General features: G+C 41.2%; 3 protein-coding genes across 4 annotated transcripts in view; all 3 read left to right on the top strand.

The window, feature by feature from the left end:
• LOC120448153 (synaptotagmin-5) overlaps positions 1-13,491 on the top strand; it is a 51,944-nt gene that overhangs the window by 21,184 nt on the left and 17,269 nt on the right. The window contains exon 1 of one of the 2 annotated variants that reach the window (XM_044005975.1): positions 10,038-10,366. The exons of the other annotated variant lie outside the window; for it this stretch is intronic. The gene's annotated coding sequence lies outside the window, so the exon portion shown is untranslated. Of the gene's footprint in view, positions 1-10,037; positions 10,367-13,491 lie in introns of those variants that run through there. 2 annotated transcript variants of the gene reach the window in all.
• Positions 93-1,203, top strand: LOC120448154 (homeobox protein Hox-B4). The gene has a single exon (XM_039629991.2). The coding sequence runs from the start codon at positions 194-196 to the stop codon at positions 1,163-1,165; it is 972 nt and encodes a 323-aa protein (XP_039485925.1). The 5' UTR covers positions 93-193; the 3' UTR covers positions 1,166-1,203.
• LOC120448155 (26S proteasome non-ATPase regulatory subunit 8) lies at positions 1,526-2,509 on the top strand. The gene has a single exon (XM_039629992.1). The coding sequence runs from the start codon at positions 1,635-1,637 to the stop codon at positions 2,421-2,423; it is 789 nt and encodes a 262-aa protein (XP_039485926.1). The 5' UTR covers positions 1,526-1,634; the 3' UTR covers positions 2,424-2,509.

Raw genomic sequence — 13,491 nt, 5'->3', positions numbered from 1 at the left:
AACAACCCTCGAATTGGCCCTCAGGGGTGTGTGGAAGTGGAAGTGGAAAACCAACCCCCAGGACAGGGTATTTGAGGTATATAAGAGCCGGGTGAGGGCGCAGCAGCCAGACAGTCTCGCACAGTCAGCGATCGTGTTCAGTAGTTCATCTCGTTCATCTCAGTTGGAAGAGGAAATAAGCGAAGAAGCCAAGATGTCACGTTCCTTTTTGATGGATTCCCTACTCAGCGACAGGCCCAACTTGAGCCAGAAGAAGGATAAGCTGGGATCGCCAGGAGGAAGTCCTGCGGCTGCTGCTGCAGTGGCCGCAGCTGCCATGTTACCATCGATACCCATGCTGCCCTACCCGGCCAGCTATGTGGGCAGCTATCTCTTCTCCTTGGGCATCCAGCAGCAGCAGCAGCAACAACAGCAGCAGCAGCAGCAACAGCACGCAGCAGCGGCGGCCGCAGCAGCAGCAGCAGCAGCAGCTGCCTTGCAACAACATCCACATGTCAGCTCGAGTCCTGGTTCTCTCTACCATCCATACGCGCAGCTTTTCGCCAGCAAGAGGAAGTCCAGCGGATTCAGCAACTACGAAGGCTGTTATCCTTCGCCACCGCTCTCGGCCAATCCCAACTCGCAGCAATTGCCGCCATTGCACAACCTCTACGGATCTCCAGTTGTGAGCGGATTACCCTTGCCGGAACCTGGCAGCTTTTGCACCTCACCATCCGCCTCGTCATCCGCCTCCTTGGATTACACCAATAACTTTGATGAGCCGCAGGGCAAGCGATTCAAGCACGAGTCCTCCTGCTCGCCAAACAGCTCACCGCTGAAGAGCCACTCCGCGGCAGGTCCAGCCGAGATCACGCCCTTGATCAACGACTATGCCGACTCCAGCAAAAGGATTCGCACTGCCTTCACCAGCACCCAGCTGCTGGAACTCGAGCGGGAATTCTCGCACAACGCCTACCTTTCCCGCCTGCGCCGCATCGAAATCGCCAACAGATTGCGCCTCTCCGAGAAGCAGGTGAAGATCTGGTTCCAGAATCGACGTGTCAAGCAGAAGAAGGGCGGCTCCGAAAGTCCCACCTTCAATCTCTCGACCAACTCCAATGGAAGTCCCCAAGCATCGCCAGCGTCGCCCACAGTCAAAGTCCACGAATTGAAAGTTGAGGCGTAGGATCAGCTAGTATAAGAATTATGTAATTGTACAGTAGATCTTAGTATGTTTTCAGCCTTAAGTATGTTAAAGTAAATAAATTTTAATCAAAATTAAAACCACTGTTTTTGGCGCTACTAAGGAGGATTACAAACAAAATCTAGCAAACGCAAGAAACTATTCGTGAAAAGTGGGTCTACATTTAGCACTTTAATGTTCTGCCAAAGATCATTTTGGAATTGCATCTTACATGAAATTTAACTTAGAGAGATAAAAATGGAAATCTGAAGCAGCATTTGTAAATCAACATTGTAAATGTGCCAAATAAATATTGAAAATAAATATGGAGCAGCCCTGGAATATCCCTAAATCTACAAATGCATCATTTGACAGGCACCGATATACATCGTTCGAAATTGTGTTCTGTCAATGAAAACAAACCAAATTTCATTTTCGAGAATTTAGTCGTCGTTCTTACTTGGCTGTGATCATGTCGAATCTGTATACTGAACTGAAAAACGAGTGGAGCAAGCATGCGCCCAACCTGGCCCTCTGCTCCCACCTGCTGGATGGATTCAAGCTGGAGCTGGTGAGGTCCAACTTTGGGACAATCCAAACTGCGTCGAGTTCCAAGCAGAAGGATCAGCTCATCAAATCGCGGGAGATGCTGGAAATCGCCGTGGAACATAGCATCACCATCAAGGATTATGCTGCCTTCGAGAGATACATGGCCCAGTTGAATACCTACTACTATGATTACGATAAGTACTTGGAGTCATCGAAGCACATGCACAAGTTCATGGGTCTGAATCTGCTCTATATGCTGGCCACCAATCGCATTGCCGACTTCCACATCGAACTGGAACGTTTGCCGTCGGCTTTGCTGCTCCATGATAGCTTCATCAAGCCCGTTTTGGCATTGGAGAACTACTACATGGAGGGCAGATACAACAAGATCCTGCAAGCGAAGAAGTCTATGCCCTCGGAGATCTATTCGAATTTCATGGACATCCTGGTGAACACGGCGCGCGAGGAGATCGCATCCTGCATGGAGAAATCCTACCTAAAGATGGCACCCAAACAGGCTGCTCAGCGCTTGGGACTTCGTCCCGGCTCCAAGGAGCTGCTGGAACTGGCCAGCAAACGTCAGTGGTGTCTGGACGAGGAGGGGAACTACAACTATGCTGGACTCCATACCAGACCCATGGAGAAGGTACCCGCCAAGGACATCGCCACCCATAATCTCACCTATGCCCAAGAGCTGGAGAAAATTGTTTGAATTCCTGTTCCTAATCCACTCAACCAGAAAATAATATCCAGAATTTATACATTCAGCACAAAAATCAGTAAATAGCGAACCGGAAATTTGTCAGATTTAATTTTTCACACATCTCAACGGCTTCACTCGTTTATTTTTTGGCATAAAATGTGCAAAAATTGAGTTGCTCAGAGGGCCGCTAAGTCGACAGGCTTGACAAATTATGGGATAGAAATTGTTTTTCGGCGAAATCTCATTTGCAAATCTTTCATAGGATGATTGTTAGAGGTGCTTAGTGAGTGGCAGTCCAATATGATGGTTGTTAGGATAAGGATACGTGTTTCATAGGAAGCTACTTAGTCCTAAAATACATTTGGGTTTCCTTTTGGTAATAGTTAAAATATTTCTTTAAAAATATATGTAGGAGTCCTTTTAATTGAAATTGCAGTATGAAATTGCAGTATGAAATTGCAGTATGAAATAACATACATATGCGTTCTAATAAAAAATGTGTAATATTGTAATGTTATATAAGTTAGGTATAAAAGACAGACATATCGCCTAGAATCAATTAGTTCCATTAGAAAGTAGAGAATGTCTCCATGCAGAATGTGTGGTCTGCCACCTAAATAGAACCGCAAATGATGTCAAGGAATCATTCTTGCTGAATCATCAAAACTTCCAATTAATCAAGGACACTTTTCGTCCTTGGAGTGGGGAGAGTTTTTAGCCATTTCCCACGACACTTCAGATATTGCACATATTGATGATGCCAACTCCGCCGATGATGCCTATCAGCCAAGATATGGCAGTGATTTGCCCAAAAGAACGAGATGGGTGACAAGCCCAAAACGAATCAAGCGCAACAAAACCCGACGGAGCCGACTCATTCAGCATTCATTGAACGGCGGATTGACAATTCCTCAATGGGTCCTCTAACTTGGAACCGAAACGAGGACTAACTCGTCCTTTTGTGCGCGAGTCCAAGGGGTGCGGTGCTAATAAACGCAATTGCACCTACGCCCCTCTGGGCCTTCGGTCCGAATGCCATCCGAAATGGAAATCGGAATGCCAATGGGCAAAATAGCCCAGTCGGCGGTTTTAAACGGAATTTCTGTATTCCATTCTCCTTGCTATTCCTGAAAATATTGTGCACTGCGATCTCTACCTGATCGCATCCCGATCGTTATCTACTGGAGTTCCTTGCTCAAGTGTGCGCCTCCTCCACTTGAGCTGAAGAGCTCGGCTCTTGAGTTTGAAGTGCTGGGTCAGCAGGTAGGACTCCTTGACTCCATTCAGGATCAGGATCTGCTATTTTTCAGCAAATTCATTCAAGGAGCGTAGCGAACTGTGTTGTGCCAAAATGTGTTGCGTGGGCTCTGCGATTCTTATCGGTTGGCAGATTTAAAGTGATTTTTGCGAAATCACAGATAGCATTCGCGACTATTCGAGTGAATGTTGGGACTGCAGTTTGGCGACATGGGAACTAAGTTAATTGGTTGCAAGATTGGGCAAGGAAATACATAATTGGCGGCACTGTCTTCAAAAAAGGAAGTGTTTCAATTATAGAAAGGTTTAAAAGGGCAGTTTTAATACGTCTAACAAGTAATTGGCCAAGTTCCTACGAAAACTATCGGTACAGCTAAATTCCCAAGCAGTGTCTTTTTCCCAAAATTGTTTCCGTAAACAAATTTGCATACACCTCTTCGCCGTAGGTTCCACTTTTGGAAGTACCCTTAGCCAGATGTCCTGCCAACTTTCGAGTGTCCCGCTGATTCGGAGATTCCTCGCTGTTTCGATCTCCCGCCCGGCAGACACTTCATGAATGAATACATCCTGAAGTGCAGAACCTCTTCAGTTTAAAGTGGAATCTTTCTTTTTGAATTGGCCTCATGAATGAATGCGCTGCACTGCCTGCATCAAGGCTGGGAAATTCCCTTAGGTTCCTTGGGCCTGTTAAAAGGTCATTAGGCCAACGATTCCGGCTGCAACAGATGAAATTCCGTTGAAAATGTTCCGCCTACCTGTAAGTGAAAGAAGAAATTTGTCAGGTGTTCAACTCTGGATTCTTGTCTAGACGTTCTGTCGCCAGGGCATACAAAAATGTCCTTAAATTCCCTGTGGTGCAACGGTTGTGGTCTCAAGTGTTTAATTTAAATATTTTTCAATACCTCTCCAGATGGAATTCCAAATCCGAATTCAAAACCAAGAAAATTCCCAAAAAGCTCTGAAGAATTTTCCTGCAAAGCTTTTAGTACATTCCCCATAAAAGTTTTCAAGCCATTAAGTTTGGAGTATTACAAAGTTTCAAAGCTTCAAAGCTTTTAAAGCTTTTTAGGGGGAGTCCTTTCAACTCAATTTCAGGGTTAAGCATTTGGGGGCCATTGGGTTTTCATGAGCAGGACAATAAAACAGCTGCAGACTGAGGTAAATCTAAGCTCGCTGTCCAAAATCCTTTAAGCTTATGCAAATAAAAGCGTGCACCCAAAATAAATAAATTAACCTATATGCTTACGTGTTTGTATGTACTCTGGGTGATTTTCCTATTTGGTGGTCAAGCTAAGGTAAACATGAGTCCAAATGAGTTTTCACTTTGCCACATAATTGCGTTTTTTATTCCCTTGTTTTTAATTATGAGTTTCGGCGAAAAGGCTTCCGGTATCCTTGTTTTGACCTAGATTAAGCACATATTAATGGCAAATTTACCCCCACAATCCTGCTTAAAACTGTCGATGTTCCCGTGTCACGCAATAGAGGATTTTTTCCTTTTACGCCGCGATATGTGGAACCAGCTAATTGACCCATTAAAGTGGCCTCCGAACATTGTTGCCCCTTTGAGTGCTTTTTAGGTCACAGGATGTGTGAAACCATAAAGTTGTCCGCACTTAAAGCGGTTATTTATTTAAACCCGCGTGGAAAGTGAACCATAAACAATAAATTGTTTCATCAACTAACTGCATACATTGCACATGCACTAGTTTGATTGAAAACAAAAAATAAGTTCGTTTCGTGGTAAACAAGCCCCAGTGTTCCACCTCCAATTTCATTAAAGTTTCAAACTCAGTGTGCAGCAGTTCAGTAATTTCCGAGGAATGTTAGTTTCCAATTATTATGTCTCCGCAAAGATTTCCATTTGCTAAGCATCAGCTACCGGGGGAGCCATCTCCACCTCCTCGTCATACCCGTAATAGTTGGTCCTCGAAGGATATTGGGAGCCAGCACGTCATCGTCCTTGGCCACACTGTGCATTGTATTTAATGAACTTGTTGGTAATCGTACTGGGCTCATCATCAGCACGTTGACTTGGCCGGGAATACGACCTGGGATCTGGGCACTGGTCTCTTGGTTCCACGGGTCTGGAGCGGAACGATGGAGCAATTTGTGTGGCGCCCCACAGTCGCTGAGTGGCGCCTGTTTAAAATGAGTTTTGTCGCTTCGTTATGCAACTGACGACATACTAGGCATTGGATAAGAATACACTTGCGAAAAAGTTAAGTGTAAAAAGCTAATAAGCATACCATTTCTAAGGATAACCCAGTAACTTTTCTTAGTACCAAAGGACCCTTCAAAAAATGTTCCTGTTTTCATTACACTTAAAGGCTAAACAAGAGTTATATTTCGAAAATTCATAGTTAAGCAGCACACTATTTTAATTTAAGGATGAGCTAACATTCATAATGTAAAATCCCTTTAAATTATCTTCGTGGATGTATCAAAAACAGCAGATTCTTCTCAGTGATAAAGACTCGAGAGCAACACAAAAGCAGGACATAAACATACGCCAAGGACTACTATCTGCTCAGGACGATGTAATTATGATTGGAGCATATGCCAGGAGGCGCCTTCACACTGTGAGGACAATGTCCTTTGCCTCGGCCCAAAAGGATCCCGATGGCCAAGTGAAATTTACATATGGCGAGGAATCAAGAGAAATACATATGTATGTGGATGTGTTTATGTGCTTATAGATTACAAGTGAAACTGAATTTATTGCCAGCATACGCATTGAGTGGCACGTGTTCGGATTTCAATTATATAAAAAGCTTAAAACACATTCACATTCATATGCCGTACGGCTTACACGCCAAGATACCAACATTTATATATGTGTATATATTTATCTGAGTCAAAAAACGAAGGTAGTATTAAAGCATTTAAAATTGGTAGACACAACTCTAGGCCCACAAAAATCAAAACAAAGAACCAAGTTCACACACCCCAAATGAAAATGGCCTAAAAGTGAATGAACTGCTGTCGGAAAATTAGTAAATGGGTTGTCTAAGCCTAGCGCTGTAAAAACGAGGTGCCAAAGAGCAGAAAACGCCTACCTTTTCCAGGCTAATCTTTAAGATTAAAGTCAGGATAATGTAGATGCTGGTAAGGTGGCTGTGGGGTATAAAGGCGAAACCCTTGGAGGAAAACATCTGCCGAAGCACAACAGAAAGCCTAAATTCACTCAAAATACGACAAAAATAACGAAGACGAGAAAACAACAGCCCGCCATGTTTGTTATTAAAAGAGCCAAAAAAAAAACGAAGAAAAAAAGTGGGAAAAGAAGAAAGCAGCCAGAGATGAAATGAAATCAAGTCGAGAACAGCGAGATGGCAGAGCACATAAATAAATATGCCAGCATATCTGCAGGGCAAAGGCGACGACTACGTTGACAATTTTCGCCAATGCCAATCCGCCACTATGCAACCCACCCATTTTCCGCCTCCCAAAATATCTCCCATCCCATGAAAATGGGTTATAGCCACCGCGTTTGGCACAGGTGGCCTGGCTGGCTTACGAAATGTAAGCAACTTGTTGCTGAAACAGAATCGCAAATCCAGCCAGAAAAAAAAATCAAGAGCAAGAGCAAACGAAACGAGAGCCCCGGGAAAATGGGGAAAATTTTGGCGAAAGTGTGGACATGAGAGGGAAAACAGATAGGGGCCAATGTGCAGCAAACAGCAAGCAGCAAGCAACAAGCTAAGCCCCCTGTCGATGGTTTTGGCCAAAACTTTTTTTCATTGGCAACGGGGGTCTGAATAATTCAAAAACGGTACACTTGTACTGCAGTCGAAGAAAAATAAAGTTCGATTAAAGTTCGATTAAAATCTATGAATAAGACTAAGAGGTCAACACGGGCAGAGAAATTAATAATAAATTGAAGATATCATTGTTGATAAAAACAAAAATGGGATGAAGTTATCATAAACATATCAAAATGACACACAAAGTGTATCGTTTTTAAAACGAATGCAAACTAATTAACTGATTTCTGAGTTTCTTTAAATGTTAATTTATTTAATTGCTTTAATGTAACTAACTACCTATCTAACAGCAGAAACTTAATTCTTGTAACTTTTTATTTTGGATACATTTCCGCACAATATGTCTATTTAACTAAACGATTTTGTGCAAACATCTGCCAGCAATAGCAGCGACTTAGAAATTTCTTTAAAAGTTTGGCAATCGCTTTTATATTTGCGTCGCACAACTCTTCAGCAGAAGCCCCATTTCGCCACGCCCCTGTTCGCCAGTCTAAGCGAATATCCTGCGGTCGTCTGTACACATCTGAGTCCAGTGTCCTTTGCCTTTGTCCTCCCGCCCTGCTGAGCTCGAAAGTCTGCCTGAAAAGTTTCCTATTCACATAAAGTATCCACGGGCCCAGCGACTTACAAACATAAATATATGCACACATTTAGGTTATGGACAAACACTCAGCTAAGCCATTTGGGCTGTCCCGATGCCAAACCGTCTCTATGCCACACCATCTCTACACCATCACCATCCAGTGCGCTCTGTTTGCCTGTTGCAAACACAATGCAAACTAGGTTCTGTTGGGGATGCACAAGCTGGTGAGGAAGATACCCTACTCGCTTATGAGATATAAGATGGGGAAATAGATAGAAAATATATAGATTGGAAGTATATGCTGTGGTATGTTGATGCCAAATGAATATTACTACTAACACTTTCATTACCATAAATATTGATTCTTAAATCAAAGTGTATTTAATTTAAATGTATTAAATATTAGTTTATACATTTTTTGAAACTATTTGTATAAGTATTATTTGACTGTATTTATTATAAAATATACATTTTAAAATAGAAAGGATCTGGTTTACTTCAAGAGAATTCATTCATTGAATTTTAAGCTGAACTTAAGAGTGTGTACTGTACGCCTTGACTTAAGCGAACCTAGTGCCCAGGACTAAGGAGCCAGGACCCAGGAGCCCTCCATTGGCTTTCTGCACTTAAAGGACGAATATACCGCGAGGTAGGGTGTTAAAGACCTGGGAGGTGGGAGCAGAACGATGCCATTGCCATGGGTAAACTTACTTTGCAGCTTGCTCAATGTCAGCCGTTGTTGGACGTTGGACGTTGGACGTCGGACTTGCTCTCTTCGTGGCTGGCTTCGTGTTGTTGTGTCTCTTTTTTCAGGGGCACCGATGACAACAGGTAAATGAGGTGGCTGGGGCGGAAAAGGGGTATATGCTGGGTATATCGGGCAATGGCAGAGAGAGAGCAGAACACAAAAAGTTGCTGGCGCACTTGTGTGCGTCAATTAAGGTCGCTGCTTATGGGTAACTCGAGCCGCAGTTATGGGCGGTCATTAGGACGAAAAAACGCCGAAAAGTATTCAACAAATTGAATCACTGGCATACGCACACAAACATATACATACACCATACACATGCACAGAGATATACATTTTGTATCTCTGGCTCTCTAAATTCACATTTGCGAGCTTTCAAGGTGAAGTCGCATACACACGCACACCATTAAGAGCTGGAGAAAGCTTTTTCGAACTAATCACTTAGCTCCTGGAGTTTCCTTTGTGCCGAGTTTAATTGCCAGGATAATGATGGGGCTATGACCAGTCAGGTTTTCTATCCAAAACTATGCTCAATTTAATCGTATTTAGTAACCACTCCCAAATTCTTCAAATCGGAATAAAATAAAAGGGAGAAGGGGGAGAAAGAGAGCAACAGCTGATTGAGCAACGCACAAGGCAACAAGTTGCGAAAAAGCTTTCGAAGTTCGCATTGAAAGAATTCAATGCCAAAGGAGCAGGAGCTTTGCGCGATTGATACTTTCTCTCTCACTTGTTGTGTCTGTGTGCGTACTTTGTTGTTGCTGTAGCACTAAAAAAAACTTGAGTTATCTTACAAAACTTTTGTTAGATTAAAATATTAAAGATAAATGCGTTTATAAAAAGTTAATTAATTGGCTATATCTTGCAATGTAAAATTGTCTTGACTAAGTTCTTACAATTCTCAAGAAAATTCTTTGAGTGTTTTCTAATGTGTATTATCGTTCTTTTATAAAAATTTTTTTTTAATATGAAAAGATAAATATGATAAATACCATACCTTTACTTTATGTATTTCTTAAGTGTTTGTAAAGTCTAAAGTCACTTTTTTTAAACTGGCCTTTTTTACTTTAGTATAATAAGAAGTGACTATTTTTTTTGAGTGTTTTATCATAATTTTCGGGGCAGTGGAGCATTCACCGTTGCTGCTTCTGCTCCTGTCGCTGTTGGCAGTTGGCAAGGCCGAAGACGAAGTGCTTTCGAATGAAGTTCCCTTTTTTGCAACTTGTTGGCTCTGCGTGAAAATGGAAAATCAGTAGCACGCGTACAGCTCCCAAGTGAAGAACAGTTCGCTCACCGGATTTTCGCCACCGAACGGTTCGAAATTGTAGGAAAGCCAGAGGCAACAACTGAAATCGCTGAACACCAATTAATGGACGGCAAGAGGCAACTTTCAATTGAGTTTCGTGTCGCAGTCGTTGTGGCTGCCACATATTGCTTTTGATATATTTTGCGGCGGTGTTTGTGCTTGTGTCTGTGTCCGTGTCCGTGTGACTCTGCAATATGGCCAAGTGTTTTGTGCTGAAAAATGTTAACCAAGCTTAATCCCTTCTGTTGTGTTTGTGGCCTAAAAAGAAAAGTATAAAAAGCTAAATATCAAGTAGGTAAAGGACCTTTTGGAACTGTTGCTTCGCCTATTTCGCTCTCACTTGCCCCCACTCAGTAAACTTTCACGCACCGAAAACTTATCCCGTCTCATCTATTATTCACTAGTTCATTTTCATAGCAAATCAAATGTGTCAGCAGCTGGGCAACGCCTTATCCTGCATATAGATCTATAAATATATATAGATATATATCTGATTATTCTTGAAGTGCCTGCACCTTGTTTGCTTTGGGCTAATTGGAAAGTTAATTGAACACACAGTAATGGAAAGTTAATTGTGCATAAATTAGTTTTTGTTTTCGGTGGGGCAGAAAGCATAACCATTACTATGGATTGAGGTGGGGCTCGTATCTGATGGCCAAATTGCAATTAGAATATCTGTGGAATTTCGATTAAATTCCCCACGTCAAGGCGGAGAAAAAACCATACTGGCAAATTGTGTCCCAAGAAAGAGAGTGGATGAAAAGCGGTGCATATAGAAAAAAGAAGTGTTGGCTTTAAGTAGGACTATTTTACTTATTTATTTATTTAACGCAATAAATTTAATCAAATTATATAGGTCTAGTGTTTGTTGAATTATGTGCTAAATATATACATACATATACGAATGTATATTATTTTTAATAGAAATGATTAAGTTTTGGAATATAACGATCTACACTAAAATCAGTTGTATAATTTTAATGCAATATAAAAAAAAGGTAAAGTTAGGGAACTAGATTTTACCAGTATTTCCTTATTTTTGCTTTAAATAAATTGTTTTTAACTCAATTATTAAAAGTAAAATATTAAAGTATACTTACTTTCTTTAAAAGTATTTTATATATGCAATCATATTTCTTTTATTGAATATGTTGCTGTGAAATTATTAACGTACTTGTAAAAATAATCAAATCTAAGCAGATACAAATACAATTGCCTAATATATTTTTGTTAGTGAATATCACCACTTTTTTTTTACCAGTTATATATTTTTTTTCTGTGTGTCTCGTTGTCCTCCTCTGTTTTGCTATCCATCGAGGAACTGCCGCAAAAATTTCGACGGCGCCCTGTGCTCTTCGCTGGATTCTAGGCGCGGTCCCAAGGAACTCAGTTCTTATCCCAGTCCCTGATAAAAATGCAGCTCGCTGACTGATGAGTAATTCAAGGGGATCCTTCGCCCCATCCCTCATTCCAGCTCGTGTTTTGGCCTAGTCAAGAGCAAAAAGCAAAGTTAATATAATTATTTATAGATAACGAATCAGGCGAGTGCACAAATTCTTTGGGGGCTGTCTCCTTTTTTGCGAGGGAGCGTTAATGGAGCATCTGCCTGGTTTTGTGGCAGGGGAATTTCCCTATTAACCAGAGATGATGGCGAGCCCCTACACTACGCAGAATTTTTTTAAATGAAAATTTCTAACGAAACAGAAAAAAATTTTAAGAGGTGATATCTACAGAACAATTCCTAAAATTTAAATAAAATAAGGTGAGATTCGTAGAGTACAAAGTACATTATTTGCAAAGTGGCTTGAGTAAAACTATGAAAGCCCTTTAATCAAATTTTTCCCATTAAAATAAATAAATAGCAAATATTAAAAATATTTGATCATCTAGTTCTGATTTATAAGTGTAGTAATATTTTATAAAACAATAATGAGATTAAGTTCAACAAGATGATTAAATTTTTAATTTCATTTCTGATCCATATATTTTTCCCATCCTCAAGTTTGGGTGTTTCTTTATGTTTTTTAGGAATTTTGTTCAGATTTTGTTGTGTATGAATGAGCAGTTAATTCAGAGCATGTTTAGGCACTCATTTCTGCTCCCATGACCCTATTAAATGTTATTGTTGCTCCTGCTGTTGCTCACGTGCTTCAGCAGCATCCCTATCCCTATCCCTGTCCTATCCCCCCTCATCATCCATTAAAAACGCACACGAAAGGCTTCTGGGAGTCCTTCTAAATATATATACACCCATGCATATATGGCTGCCTGGGAGCGAGTCCATAAATTATATCAATGAGGCAGCGTATAATAGAAAAATATGTCAGCATTTTGTGGATAACAATGAATGGCAGCCCGCGTGAGGGAGATAGAGAGCGTGTGCGAGTGAGAGGCCAAGTGACACGCGTTGGCACACACACACACACAGTAATACACGCATGCACGTACAACATGTTGCATGTGCCACACAATTTGTCACAATTAGAAGGATGAAAATGGCTGCAACGAGTCACGGGCCAAAAAAAAAACACAAGAGAATACGGCCAAACAAAAATCGGGTGATGAGAAGGGAAAGGGGAGGGGTAAGGGCAATGGGATGGGGATGGGGATATTGAAGTGGATGCTTCAGCTGCATTTGGTTTTCCTTCTTGCGTTGTTTTTCCGAGTTTTACCTTTGCTTTCTATCTTTCCAGCTGACTGCTCGCATCCAAGTCGTAAATCTTAATTTGGCATGCGAGTTGCACTCTGGCTGCATCTAAGCCAAATATCCTTCAGCCTTGGCAATAGCCCACATACAGATACAAAATATCCACACATATCGCACACACACACATGGACAGCGACACCCACGCGCCTTCATAAAGAAGGGAGTTCTCATGCATACAAATGACACTTGTTTGTGTGTGTGAGTTGATTGCGTTATCCCCGCCCCCAGGATATTCATCCCAGTCCATTCGTCCCCATTTCCCTCTTGGTTAGCCAATGCATATCCGTCCAAAAGCTCAACAAGCTGAAAATGGTCGTAACTGCACTGAGAATAAAACTTAGGGAAAACTATATACTATATCTGGTAGATAGAGAAGCAATGCATACATAATATATTTCGAATTCGGTTTGTGCTTATTTATTCATTAAAAGAAATAATGGACTTACGTTAGAAATAATTTAAATATTTATGATATCAGCATACCACCAAACAAATTTATTTCCATTCTAAATAGTTGTTTACAAGGTTAAACAACCAGGTTAAAGTTGTAAAAGATTTATGCATAAATCGGTTTTTGCAGATTTCCATATATTTGTATATTTTTTAGTTAGGTGGAGAAGTGGGCCAAAATATGATTTATTTAAATGAACTGTATGTGCACTTAAATTAGTTTACTTGATTTGCGTTGCACATTTGATTGGACGGCATT

This window comes from Drosophila santomea, chromosome 3L (assembly GCF_016746245.2).
Source record: "Drosophila santomea strain STO CAGO 1482 chromosome 3L, Prin_Dsan_1.1, whole genome shotgun sequence".
NCBI lineage: Eukaryota > Metazoa > Arthropoda > Insecta > Diptera > Drosophilidae > Drosophila > Drosophila santomea.
The sequence above is the reverse complement of the archived record's forward strand: the minus strand, read 5'-3'. Positions and strand labels throughout refer to the sequence as shown.